At 37.0% G+C, this 14,816-nt stretch overlaps 1 protein-coding gene across 8 annotated transcripts in view; it reads right to left on the bottom strand.

Annotated features, from left to right (window-relative positions):
• The window catches only part of ABL2 (ABL proto-oncogene 2, non-receptor tyrosine kinase), a 98,853-nt gene that overhangs the window by 19,448 nt on the left and 64,589 nt on the right, over positions 1-14,816 (bottom strand). For 2 of the 8 annotated variants that reach the window (XM_006048565.4, XM_006048568.4), the window contains exons 2-3: positions 2,875-2,937; positions 1,488-1,658 (exon numbers count right to left, since the gene is read on the bottom strand). In XM_006048565.4, coding sequence (XP_006048627.4) covers positions 1,488-1,658; positions 2,875-2,937 — 234 coding nt within the window. Of the gene's footprint in view, positions 1-1,487; positions 1,659-2,874; positions 2,938-6,192; positions 10,414-14,816 lie in introns of those variants that run through there. The other 6 variants (XM_006048567.4, XM_006048570.4, XM_006048566.4 and 3 more) reach the window with 5 other exon arrangements.

Below are 14,816 nucleotides of genomic sequence, written 5' to 3'. Positions count from 1 at the left end.
CATGGTAACTGATGAATCAAAAGGCTTTCTTTATCAATGTATCGCTGGTGACTGAACAAGCTTGGAAAATACTGACATGAAAACTGTATCTAGGAAAGAGTGTTCTGAGTCACCTTCACCAACTTTCCCAATGAAGCACCTTAAAGTAAAAGACTGTGTTGTAGCCCAAAGAGACACCTACCACACAGAGTATAAAATATTTCTGAAGTCCTGTATCCTAAAACTGTGTAAAATTTTCCTCCCATCATAAAACACAGTTGCACACACATACAAATACCATCAAATGCATGTATACATACCATCATCCCCACTCTGGGACATACATATACCCCAGAAACTCAGTTTTAAGGATTTCTGCTTTTGATGAATCTGGCTGGATTTTTAAAATTGATGTATAAAAATATTTTACTTCAGGGTAACATTCCTTGAGTGGAGACCTGTCTTCTTAATCTGGTGATCCACTCTCATTTACTATCTCATTTCAAACCTTACAAATAAGAGAAGTATTGTTTGACAAAGAATCATTTAATTTACACTTTCATGTAGCTAAAAATTATCCAGAATCTTATTTTTTCCTAGTAGGAAGCTTTAATACATTCAAAAGACAAGAAAAATATAAGCAGATTATCAATCCAACTCATGTATACAATGACAATGCCCACACTCCTATTTCTTTCTCATAAAAATTCCACATTTTCTGTCCTCGTTCAGAAAACCAGTAATGGATGGTTTTTACATGATTATGTTCTTGGTGTTTGTTCTCTTTGTTAAGAATTTACTACTGAAAACAGTACTACTACTCTGTTGTGAGTGTTACTGCAATAGAAACCCTTCCTGCTAGTCCTTTCACTAACGCATATAAATGCAAATGAGAGATAAGTTGTCTATGCCAGGGCTACCCAAAGTAGGTCCACAGCAAGGTAAGATGCTTGTGCCAGACTGTGAATCACTGGACCACTTTCTTCAGCTTTGTTAGAAAAAAAGAAATGTCAGCTGAACTAAATAATAAGTGTACTTAGCAATGTAGTTGTTTTACATTTTGAGTACAAGTTCTTAATCTCAGCGTAGACTGGTAACGAATGGTTCTCACAGGAAGTCAGCCCACGAACGACACTTAAGAGTAGCACTGGGGTCTGGAAACCCGACTCCTCTTAGTGAGCCACAGTTCACTGAAAAGAGGTGTACAGTAAACCTTACCTTTGTGGCAGACAGATGCTGGCATATTACCTACAGAACAGAATTTTGAGAAGGAGTCGAGTTTATGTATATACTGTGCAGTGTTTTTTTTCTAATGTACTTTGTCTCATTTTAGCCTTAATGAAAACTCGATGAAGTAGATAAGGTGGCATTATCCCCAGTGAACCAGAGGTATCTGGGCCCAAATTACCTACCTAATTCCAGTCAGAGGCAGAATCCAGAACAGATCCCATTATTTCTTAACCACTAATAAAAACTGAAAAGTGAGAGGACGTCATGTAGAAGCTCACCTTTAGTGATGCTGAGTGTGTTATCACCACTTGCTACAAAATCATAAAGTGCAACAAAGAGATTAGGGTCACTCTCGGTGGCTCCGAGCAGGTTCTCCTTGGAGCTCCACCTGATGGCTTCGTTCAGGGCCTGGGGTTCAACATCACAACCGTAGGGGCGGTGCAAGGCTTCTGAAAGACATAGAGAGAAAGGAGTTTGCACCAAGTCCAGCAGTTGGAGGTTCATTTGAATTGAGCACACAGACAGTACTTCAGCTGCTGGCATTACACTCATGGCTCCAGCAAGGAACAAAGCCACACGTGGTTGTGGCGTCAGAAGAACGAGCAGGTGGCCTGTCTCCTAAGCAGGACAGAAATCTACTTGTTGAAAACATAGTAAGAGAGAAAAGAACACAAAATGAGCGTCTAGTTGTGATGTTTATGCATGAGCCAGAATCAGAGGTAAATGAATAGGAAACATAGTTTCCTCAAAATGAAAGGAAAAAAATCTCAAAAAGAAATGCCAGTTCATTTTATAAAACACACAAGATATTTTGTCTAGATGATGGTGGTTTTAAGAAGGAATAGTTATGTTTTATAAATGAAGTTAAGTCCTCCCAAAGTACCTTTCTCCACTTACTATCTCCATATAAAACAAATTTCAGAAAAGATAAGAGATTTTTAAGAAATATGTATAGATTGTATTAATCCAGGTCCTCCATTTACATATAGAAAATTATAGAAATAGTGCTTTTAGAAAAAAAAAACCCTAAAATTATCTAAACAGAAAAGTATTTTGGTTTAATACAAAATATTCTTGGCATCCCAAAATACCTTTGTACTACCATGTACGGTCTATAATGTAACAGCTTTCCACTGTTAATTGTTTTAATAAAAAACAATTTTTCCTTATTTTCTTTTCATACATTTTTAATAAAATACTGTAACTTAATTAGGACTCAAAACACTGCTGGCAATGGACATGATTTATTGAGTTTCTATCACCTGTAATGGTTGAAGCCTTGTAAGACCTGGTTTCTTCAAGGCTTTGTGGTTCCTAAATTTAGTTACACTAAACAAACAGGTGATCCTTATACCATGTTAGTTTAAGATCACCTGCTTCTCACAGTTCAGAATAATCATACCAAAAATACACTGTTCTTTCAGTAGCAATTTTCTTAGTCACTAAAAATGGGTTTTAGTGGCACTCTGCCACTATGCAACTGCCTCTGTCATATAACAATTCTTTTCTGGTATGTCTCCCTCTTCCACTCATTTTTAATTTAAACTTGGTTTTATCATATATGAAGAAGAAAACCCCTTGAATCCGTGGTTTTATTTTCCAATCCACTCCCTCCTCTCCACCTGTACTGCCAATGTCTTAGTTCAGATTCCCAACATCTCTCACCTGGACTACTGCCTCCAGTCTTGTCTCCCTCAAATCCATCCTCCAAACAGCTGGCAAAGTGATCTATTTAAAACAAAAATTTGACCATGTCACTCTTCTTAAGATACTTCAATAGTTCACCATCAAGCTAAAAATCTCTTTTAACAAGGCCTTCAAGGTCTCTTATAATCAGATCTCCACCTATTAATACTTCTCCAGCTTCCCTTCTCTCCCATTCCACGCCTTGAATTTTAAATTTGAACAAACACCATGATGCTTCCTGCCTTTCTGCCTTTGTTCACATAGTCCTATCTTCCCAGAATGTGAACTCATTCCTCTTTTTTCTTTGACAGGCTGACTTCTATTCATTTTAAAAACACTCAACTTCAATGTAACCTCCCCTTGGAAGCCTCACATACATTATACTTGCTACAGTAATACCTCTTATTTTTATCCTCCATTTATGTTCATTTCCCCAGCTTTACAATGAGCTTCTTGGCATAAGAACTTTATCTTTTTTTCTAGCAAGAGTCACATAATATGTGTTCAGTAATTTTGACTGAATGAGTAACTAAGTTTCATAAAAATATAAGTGACAGGAAACAAAGAGAAAAAAAAAAAAAAAGCAGTCTTTTAAAATAGCATTAACCAGTGTTTTTTAAATGGCTTCATAGCTGTCTATATCCTATAGACAGAAATTCCTCTTGTAGGTCAGATGCTTTCCTAACAGTTTATTTCACTTCTTCACATTCCTTCTTCCTCTTAAAAAGAATATGTTTTTTAATTTTCACAGCTAATTAAATCATTTTACATTAAGAAAGTTACAACAAACCTGAGATATGTCCAAATGTCCTGAAAAGATAATCTGAAACAGGTATCTTGCTTCTTAAGCACATAAGCATAGTGAATAGGAACAGCTGTATTATCCACTGAAATAAACTAGGATGACCAAACTTGGAGCTCTTTGACGGCTCCCTATCTTAGAATAAAAGCTAAAGTCCTTACGAGGGCCTTTGCCCAATTCATCTTCCTACTCTTCCTTCCCTACTTTACTTCATTCTGACTACTGGCCTCCCTGCCGTTACCTGAACAAGGCAGGCACACTCCCACCTCAGGACCTTTGTATTGGCTTTTCCACCTGCCCAAAACATCCTTCCCTAAGCCACTGACACGACACTTCACCCAAATGTTCCCCTCTTGGTATGGCATTCTCTAACCATCCTACTTTAAAATGCATCTGTTCCTGACAACACTTCCACATCCCCTATGTCTCCTTTACTAATTTCTCTCCATTGATCTTATCACCCCCCAAAATGCAATTTACTTGTCTATCATCATATTCATGTGAGCTATTATCCCACCCCACTAGAATATTACTTTTATGGGGACAGGTAATTTTTATCTGCTTTGTACACTGATAAATTCCAAGCACCCAGAATAGTTACTGTATATAAGAGGCTCTCAAAAACAATTTATTGAATAAATGAATCACACATTCTGCTACACTTACAGAGTATACACTGAGAGGACAGAAGACGAAACTCTGCAGTCAGAAAAGGTTTCAGAGAAAAGAAAGCATTTAAATTAGATGAGCACATTTAAACTGGATTTTGCACTGATGACAGTAGAATGACAGACTGTCAAAATGCAAGGATATGTCTATGACATGTGAGTCATCTGTACTGGAGAGGAACTCCATCAAACTCAAAGGAGGATTTTGAAAGGCAAGTCAGCCTCTTAAAACCATGTTAAGTGACAAAAGGAGAAAAGAGATGAGACCTTCAGCATAATTTTATGAAAACTTAAAATATATACACATGCCAAACAATACTGTACATTTCTCAAATATACAAAATAATAAATACAGGAAGACAATAATTTCAGAGGCCAAAGTACAAAAAGAACCACAACTTGGAAAACAATCCTTTTTATTCTCCAATCCCCTTCTTCCCATCTCTGGTTTTTACAGTCTTTTTGGTCAAGTCAAAAGATCTTATTTCCTTCCTTTCTTCTTTCTTCCCACTCACTCTTTTGTTCTCATAGAACTAAGGGTCAGTTTCCTGTACAATCTGCCTGCACAGGATATCCACTTAAACACCATCCTACCCACTAGCACCAAACAAAAGAGGAAATTTTCCAAAGACAAGAAACATCCTAACATTTTCTTGAGAATGAACATGTTTTAAATCATAAGGAGTTAAAGAGTTAAATGGAGGCAAAAAAGCTAAGGAATGAAGACAAAAAGGGGTGGGGGGTCTACAGAAAGTAAATGCCACAGTGTTATCCAGTAGATCCAGCCTATGCTCCTTTCCTTGTCCGCTTAAGACAGACAAATCTGGATGATTCAGATCTACTGCATCTGCCCAAATACAAGTGCGCAGGCTGGGAATGTTTTATTTTTGAACAATGTTAAGTGACTACTATATACAAGGTACCTTAGATAGCGAGTTATCCTTCATTAATCACTATTATGGAGGCACATCATGGACTCACGATGAGGCAACAGAAGACTCTAATTTTTACTTATGGAATATGGAACCCAGAAATAGGTCCCAGCAGAAATATATTATGACTATTAAGAAAAGGTCATTTTTTTCCTACTGATATGCCTGTAGGATACAATAAAAATAAGGTAAAACTAGTAAGAGTAGCTTGTACAGAAAACTGTCAGGACTAAACAAGACTCAAACTCAAATTCACAGATAATTCCTAAATTTAATGTTTAATTTTATTAAAAACACTTTCACCAATTAGTCATTCAATAAATTTTATCAGTTTAAGTAGAAATTTGTCAGTTATTAATTGGAGAAATTAATAAAAAATTTCAGTTTAGCAGGCATTTCCAGGCATTTTTATAAACACTTACCTTGCCAGAATTCTACTTTGTCTGACTGCATATTCTTAAAAACTAATACTTTTTTTTTTTTTTTTGCCATGCCACGTGGCTTGAAGGATCTTAGTTCCCCAAGCAGGAGTTAAACCCAGATGGGCCCACGGAAGTGAAAGTGTGGAGTCTAACCACTAAACCACCAGGCAAATCCCTAAGGAAGCTAATACTTTTTAATACTGCTTTTAAAAACTAGGGTGGTTGGATAAACCATTCAATTGTTCTCAATATCAAGCCACACATATCTTAAAACTAAAAAATACTGCACATTATTCGTTTATTCATTTATTCTTTTATTACTAAGGCCCTACCAGGGAAAAAACACATGAAGCTTCACTAGCCAAGAATAAAGATGTTAACAACAATAGCAGTACAAATTTTTTGGAATCTCATTCAGGCTTGATTACTGTGGTTATCTACCCTCCCCCAAATGATCACCCCTGTTATCATACCTGTCAAGCTGGGGAGAGCCGTTTCTGAGGCCTCATGGCATAGACAGCAAAGCGATGTGTCCTGATCTCTGCCATAACAATTAGGTGGAAGCAGAACCATCCCAAAGACCATTCCTCTGCCCAGAAGCACGAAAGTTTAACTGTTCTCTGTACAGAGGAAGTCTTGGAATTCTAGTCTCTGACAAGCAATACCACATGCATGTGACACTTATTCATGAACTCAGTGGCCAGAGGGAACCAATGGCAGGGTAACATTTACAAGTCCAATGTGGGTGGAGAGTTACCTAAAGGGAAATGTCTAGTAATCAGCAAAACATTGAGTCAGAATAGAGTTACTTCAAGAACTCTGGAACATTTTGAAAAACTAAATAAGTAAAAACCAACACACATGAGTAACAAATGATAAAATACACAGGCGTCAGTGCATGTAGCTGGGATTTCATTCCTAGGAGATGATGAAGTGAGACTGTACAGAAGTTTCCTTGGAGAAAACATGTTTACAATAAAACACCAAATACACTTTTAAAAGAGAGGAAACGCCTAACAAGACTCATCTTTTGCATCACTTAAAGTAGTTCAAGAAACCACAAATCCAAAGTTAAAGAAATAGTTGCAATCTGATTCATAAGCAGAGAAGCCAGGAAATGACGGCCTTCAGTAAAAGTTTGGCTCTATTGCTTAATAAAGGTTAAAAATGTGGCATGATAGCACTGAAAACTTTAAAGGTTTTGAAAGTAAAAGCCTAATCTTTGTTAATATATAGGAACAAAGTTAAATAAAACTCAAGAGCCTTATAAGAATGAAACTAGAGAAATCTACCAATGATGGATGACTTTAGGGATATAACCTACAAAAATAATTCTAGAGTGTCTGTTATTATACAAATATTTGTTAAGCAGCTGTTATGTACCAGCCACTGTGCTAGGTTCCAGGTCAACCAAAGTAACAGGGTAAAATTATTGATAGTAAAACTGATACAGCCTTCAATAAAGATGTTACAAAAGTTATAATGCAAGCTTAAAGAAAGAATGACTCTGGTGTAGGTAATAATTAATTAACCTTTTATGAAGCCAGTACTGTTAACATAGTGAGGAAAGTAAGAGTTAAATGACTAACGGGTTACCTCAAATTAATGACTCAGAATTTCAAATACCAGGTTGAATTTCTCCTTCCCTGAATTACAAAAAATAAAAGGAAAAGAGGCTCCATAATTCATGTTCTATAGATATCTATATTCTATACCATATGATTTACTATTTAATCAGTAAATCTGCTATTTAAATTATCAATAATGAATAGTTCCATTTTTTAATCCTCCTACATCGTAACCAGGAGTACAGAGGATGAATAAACAAAATATGGTACACACAATGGAATTTATTCAACGATAAAAAGGAATAAAATTTCTATATATGCTACAATATTGATGGGCCTTGAAAACATCATGCTAAGTGAAATAAGTCAGACATAGAATGACAAATATTGTACAATCCCACTTATATGAAATATGTAGAAGCTATTCTAGCTCTGGAAATCTAGCTCTGCACTTGGGTGGCTATGTAACACTGTGAATGTACTTAAGGCTACTAAACTGTATACCTTAAAATAGTATAAAAGGTAAGTTTTATGCTATGTATATTTTCTAATTCCAGTTTTTAAAGTAAAAAAATAAGTATCTGACTTCCCTCATGGTGCAGTGGTCAAGAATCCACCTGCCAATGCAGGGGACATGGGTTCGATGCCCAGTGAGGGAAGAACTCACATGTCGAGGAGCAACTAAGCCTGTCAGCCACAATTACTGAAGCCCGCATGCCCTAGGGCCTGTGCTCTGCCACAGAAGAAGCCAGCACAATAAGAAGCCCATGCACCGCAACTAGAGAGCTTGCCTCAACTAGAGAAAAGTCCATGAGCAGCAAGGAAGAGCCTGTGCGCTGCAAAGACCCAGCACAGCTATAAATAAATAAATATTTCTTTAAAACTTATTAAAAAAATTAGTATTGACTCTCCAAAGACCTCTGTTATGTAGGTTGTATCCATCATTATCTACCATATTTGAAATTAAAACTGAGAAACTGTAATATTAATTTCAAAATAACAATAAACTCATATGTTAACATTTTATTAAAAATAACTACTCTTGAAAAGAACTAAGAGGTAATAGTAACACTGTCATTTTTTGCATATATCTTTAATATCCGTCTTAAAACAAGATGGATGGACCTTCATTCTGCATTTGATCCACTGTGATGTTATTTATGTTGAAGTATATGAAAATCTAACTGTGCACAGATATGGAGGTATAAAAGGAAAAGATATTTTAACAATCTTTCAGATAATGATGGATATTCTTCTCTGATACTATACCAAAACTCAACAATTAGCAGTTCTTTAAAGCCTAACTGTATACTGAAATCTGAAACCAAATAGATAAAATTTTTATAATCTGTCAAACTAAAATTAATTATTTTACCTTGTACTTGAAATAAGTCTATCTTGTACTCTGCATTTGTTAACATCATGTATTGATCATCTGGAAATACATCCACTAAATGTTGATATATTCCATTATGTAACTTTGATACATCCTGTTCATTACTATCACCATCAATCTCACCACAAAAATTTTGAGTACCAGGTAAGTTCTCACAATCACAATGGCTGTTACTAATTTTATAAAATTCTAATTTTTGTTCAAGAGCCCAAATTCTACCATTTCCAACAATTCCTGTTTTGTTTTGTTTTTTCCCTGTTTTCTTTGAAATACAAATTTACTTCATTCATTTTTCAAGAAAATGTCTACCAAATCCCAATTCTGAATGGTTTGTCATTCAATCTTTTAAGTGAAAACAGTGTCCCCAGAAAAGAGCAGCCAGCTCAGTTAGAAGCACAGCACACCTGGACACGGGTCTCTCTACACACAGCCATAGCATCCGATGAGCAACAGAAGTGCTTTCTGCACGCTTTCCATTCTGCCACATAGGATACTAAAAAGACATGTAGCTGAGAATCAAGATTGTTTATAAAATAATCATTTTTACTGCTTCATCAAGGACATTCTTAGCGAGAGTGTGGCGGTGGCAACGCGGTGGTGGCCAGGTGCAGCTTAGTGTCACTACCTGATTCCTACTAAGAAGCAGTTTTATCAACAGTGCTTGGCACCATCAGCGCCAACAGAGGGATCTGTTGACACAATCAAATTTTGAGAACTGCTGCTACAAGGATATCCACATGAGTTAATCTGCTTCATTTTATTTTCAATTTTTCAATTCTGCTTTATACATTTTATTTCATTACATAAAATATTTACATGGTTCCAAAGTTGAATCTACAGAATGAAGCACCCTTCTCTCTATCCTAGTCACTCCTTCCTTAGAGGAAACCTAAATTTATATGCTTTATTCTTACACTGTTTTAATGTAAATGGATACATGCTCACATCCCCGCCCTTCTTCTTAAACAGTAGGATATTTCACACTCTTTCTCCACTCTGCTCTTCTCACGTAACTGTAAGATCACTCCACAGTAGCACACAGAAATAGTTATTTTCCTGTGTACAGGTGCATAATATTTCATGCCAAATGCCACACTCTTAAATGAGGACAACTGAGAATAAACACTAAGTTTTTAAATTCTGGATCATGAACGTGAAAAAAATGCCAATTAAGAGGTTCATTCGTGAAGTTGGAAAAAAAAATCAGTGCTGTTTATGTCGTTCAGTTCCTATTTGGCAACTAGACATCTCCATTTATGTTATAAACTTACACACACAAATACAAATCAACAAATATTTTTTGCTAAAGCATGTCAACCCCCCTCTAAACTGCACTATACAGCACTGAATAAGGGACCCCCTAAAAAAATTCTCAATAATTCAACACTTTTCTACAAAAGCAACTATTGTTCAGACAATAATTAATTTCTATTTATTATTTGTGGATAAGAAAAGAATAGCTATGGTGACAGGACACTAAGGAGCTCACATTAACCCTGATATTAAATATTGCTTGTCTGTAGTCACACAGCTCAAAGAAAAAAGGAAAACGAAAAAGCCTACACAACTCCCACAATAAAAATTAGGCAAGGTTCATCAAGTCATTAAGGGCACTGAAAGGATATGCAAACAGCTCTGTGGGGAATGAATTTCAATGACAACAGCCATCTAAGTTAGAAAACTATAAAAATTAACAAAAGACACTCAAAGTAGTTTTTAAAAAAACTTTTCATTCTATGCTGTTTTTAATGACCTAAGCCATCTAATACCACCTTTAACATTTTAGAGAATAAATAAAATGAAAGTGCGCATCAAAAAATTATCACCAAAAAATTATAAATGAAAGCCAATAAGACTAAACACAACAAAGTTATTAGTATGACGTGTTCTTTCTAAATGTTCTCAGTTAATAAAAGTAATATATACTCATTGAAAATCTGAGAACTATATATACTACCCACTCTACATCCACACTTATTAAATTATTAAAATATTGGCTCTTTTAATCTATATCATGTTTCATTCATCCAGTTAATTATTTATTGAGTGAGTATGATGTGCAAAGTATCTACTAGGCAGGATACATCAGGCTCTAGGCCAGAAGTAAAGTCCATTAAGAGACTGAGGTAAGGTGGGGAGTTTCACTACTTCACTGCAGGATCACACTTACAAGAGAACTGGAGTATTGACAACTTTGAATTTCAAAACTTGAAGGCTAAAAAGAAATGAAAAAACATTATCTCAAGTGCTGAGAGAAAAAAGCTGTCATCTCCAAATTCCATAATCACAGAAAATGTTTAGAAATTAAGATGAAACAAAGACTTCTCAGTTGAAGGGAAGAACTCGCGACCAGCAGACCTCCTCTAAAAGAAACTGTTAAAGGAAGCTCTTCAGACAGAATGGAAATACCAGAAGGAAACTATTCATTAGGAATAAATAAAGAGAAACAAAAATAGTAAATAGCATATCTCCTCTTCCTGAGTTGTTTAAAATATGCTTGATGGTTAGAAGCAAAAAATGTTAACCCTATTGCAGGGACTTTTCAATGCATGTAAATGTAACAACTGTAACATAAAGAGGGAAGAGAGAACTGTATGACAGTAAGGCTTCCATATTTTACTCGAGGTGGTAAAATGATGAATCCAAGTAGAGTGTGAAAATTTCAATACGTATACTGAAATCCATACAGCAACCACTAGAAAACCTATACAAAGAGATATAGCCAAAAACACAACAGACGAAAAAGCAAAACTAAAAAGAAAAAGTGTTAATAATCCAAGAGGGCAAGAAAAGGGAAACAGAAGAACAAACAGAAAAAAATAAAAACGGCAGACCTAAATCCACATATTAATAATTACATTATATGACAACAGCCTAAACACAGATATATGATCCAGCTACAGGCAACTTATTTCAAATATAATCATATAAGTAGGTTAAATGAGCTTCGGCATCAGTCCTTCCAATGAATATTCAGGGTTGATTTCCTTTACAACTGACTGGCTTGATCTCTGTGCTGTCCAAAAGACTCTTCAGGAGTCTTCTCCAGCACCGTAATTCAAAAACATCAATTCTTCAGCGCTCAGCCTTCTTTATGATCCAACTCTCACATCCATCCATACATGACAACTGGAAAAATCATAGCTTTGACTAGACGGACCTTTGTCAGTAAAGTGATGTCTCTGTTTTTTAATACACTAAGTTTGTCATAGCTTGCCTTCCAAGGAACAAGCATCTTTTTAATTTCATGGCACAGTCCACAGTGATTTTGGAGCCCAAGAAAATAAAATCTCACTGCTTCCACTTTTTCCCCTTTTAAGACAGGGGTACTTTCACTAATATTTCAGGATCTAATGGCAGTCCTTAAAATATGTTCAATTCCATTATTATTGAGATAAAGAAACAAAGCTATGTAAAAACTAGATGATCTCTAAAGAGGCCATATCGTGCCTGTTATTAACCTTCAACCTCCCAACAGAGCAGCTAACCAGCATTCTAAGAAGAAAGAACATCAATTTCACACTATACTACGTTACTCTCAGCACTCACATATTTAGGAACAAATATTGGCCTCTGATTACAAAAAGACTACAATCCCTAATGTTAACAAGCTTTTTCTTTTTTAAACCCAAGACTTCAGACTCGGTATTAAGAAACCCTGTGCTCTGCCAGTGAAAAAGTGAGGTGTCCTTCATTAAGTTATTTAAGTATCTTACAAATTTCATTTGTAAAACAGGAAAATAATGGCAAGTACTCTACAGCATCCTTAAATGAGAGTAAATGCATGTAAAGTGCTTAGTGAACTTGACACCATAATTTAAAATTTTCGTTCCTCTGTAGTCTAAAAGTGGTCCCTTCCTTGAAAATAAATTCACTGAAAGAATAAATGTGCTGAGCTCAAGTGGGAAGATTTGCATGACTAACCAGAAGTCAAAGGTACAGAAATAAAAACAAACAACTGATGAGCCCCTAAACTTGTACAAGGTTAACTCTCTTTAGGTCAGTAAGTAATCCCTGATAGCTCAGCTGGTAAAGAATCCACCTGCAATGCAGGAGACCCCAGTTCAATTCCTGGGTTGGGAAAATCTGGCGAAGGGATAGGCTACTCACTCCAGTATTCTCAGGCTTCCCTGGTGTCTCAGCTGGTAAAGAATCTGCCCACAATGCAGGAGACCTGGGTTCAATCTCTGGGTTGGGAAGATCTCCTGGAGAAGGGAAAGCCTACCCACCCCAGTATTCTGGCCTGGAGAATTCCATGGACTACAGATATAGTCCATGGGGTTGCAAAGAGTCAGACACGACTGAGCAACTTTCACTTTAACCCAAAATAATGTTTACAACTCTTTCGGTTCAGTTCAGTCGCTCAGTTGTGTCCGACTCTTCGCAACCCCATGAATTGCAGCACGCCAGGCCTCCCTGTCCATCACCAACTCCTGGAGTTCACTCAGACTCATGTCCATCGAGTCAGTGATGTCATCCAACCATCTCATCCTCTGTCGTCCCCTTCTCCTCCTGCCCCCAATCCCTCCCAGCATCAGTCTTTTCCAATGAGTCAACTCTTCGCATGAGGTGGCCAAAGTACTGGAGTTTCACCTTCAGCATTATTCCCTCCAAAGAAATCCCAGGGCTGATCTCCTTCAGAATGGACTGGTTGGATCTCCTTGCAGTCCAAGGGACTTTCAAGAGTCTTCTCCAACACCACAGTTCAAAAGCATCAATTCTTCGGCGCTCAGCCTTCTTCACAGTCCAACTCTCACATCCATACATGATGACCACAGGAAAAACCATAGCCTTGACTAGACGGACCTTTGTTGGCAAAGGAATGTCTCTGCTTTTGAATATGCTATCTAGGTTGGACATAACTTTCCCTCCAAGGAGTAAGCATCTTTTAATTTCACGGCTGCAGTCACCATCTGCAGTGATTTTGGAGCCCAAGAAAATAAAGTCTGACACTGTTTCCACTGTTTCCCCATCTATTTCCCATGAAGTGACGGGATCGGATGCCATGATCTTCGTTTTCTGAATGTTGAGCTTTAAGCCAACTTTTTCACTCTCCACTTTCACCTTCATCAAGAGGCTTTTTAGTTCTTCTTCACTTTCTGCCATAAGGGTGGTGTCATCTGCATATCCGAGGTTATTGATATTTCTCCCAACAATCTTGATTCCAGCTTGTGTTTCTTCCAGTCCAGCATTTCTCATGATGTACTCTGCATATAACTCTTTACTGCATTACAATTACAGGGTTTTTATCATTGGTAATATTTTTTAATGAATGAGGCAATTTGTAATCCAGCATCATTGGTTCTAATGCTTCTTGGCAGATGCTGCTTGTCCGGTGATTTTGTCCCAATCTATCACTGAAGTGTCAATTTGCAGCCCCCATCTTGGTCCTTTTTTGCCATTTTCAGCCCCTCCAGGGCTTGGAGGACCCAATGGGCCATGTTCCTGAAGCTTCCCCTGAAGTGGCTTGGCTGGGCATGATACCGTATCTGAGGGTCCCCTCTTGCCCTCAGATCTTGGTCACTGAGCCAACTCCACCTCCTCCCCAGAGGTACAGGTGCCATGCTGTGGAAGCAGCTCATGTGTAGAAACCAGTTCTCATTGTAAGGAGCAACCTCTTTATGCTTGGCCAGTGTGATGATGTCCACCCATTCAAGGACCTTCAGCTTCCCAGACTTCTTAAGGAAGGCCACCAGAGCTCTGATAAAACACTTCTGATTCACATATTTTACAGCAACTCCAGGCATCCTGCGGCCTCTATGCTGCCAGCCAGGAGAAAGCCATCACTGATACTGTTATCTGGGAGGGAGGAAAAATTGTACAACAGAGAAAAATACGAAGTACTACTCCCTAAATGTCTGACTCCAGTCCCACCCGACTCAAAGACATGGATTATATGTCTGACTCATAACCATTTTCCTAGAATATATATTTAATAACTGCTGACATATCATTTTTTCCTAATTACAGAAGCAATACTTGCCCATTTTCTAGAATCCAAAATGCACAGTAAGGAAGACAATTAACAGCAATCAGGATCTGATCACCCAGAAATAACTACTGATAATATTCTTCATACATTTATATCCAGTTTATCTTGTTCTTACACATGTTATCGAACACATACTCATAT

This window comes from Bubalus bubalis, chromosome 5 (assembly GCF_019923935.1).
Source record: "Bubalus bubalis isolate 160015118507 breed Murrah chromosome 5, NDDB_SH_1, whole genome shotgun sequence".
NCBI classification, from domain to species: domain Eukaryota; kingdom Metazoa; phylum Chordata; class Mammalia; order Artiodactyla; family Bovidae; genus Bubalus; species Bubalus bubalis.
The sequence above is the reverse complement of the archived record's forward strand: the minus strand, read 5'-3'. Positions and strand labels throughout refer to the sequence as shown.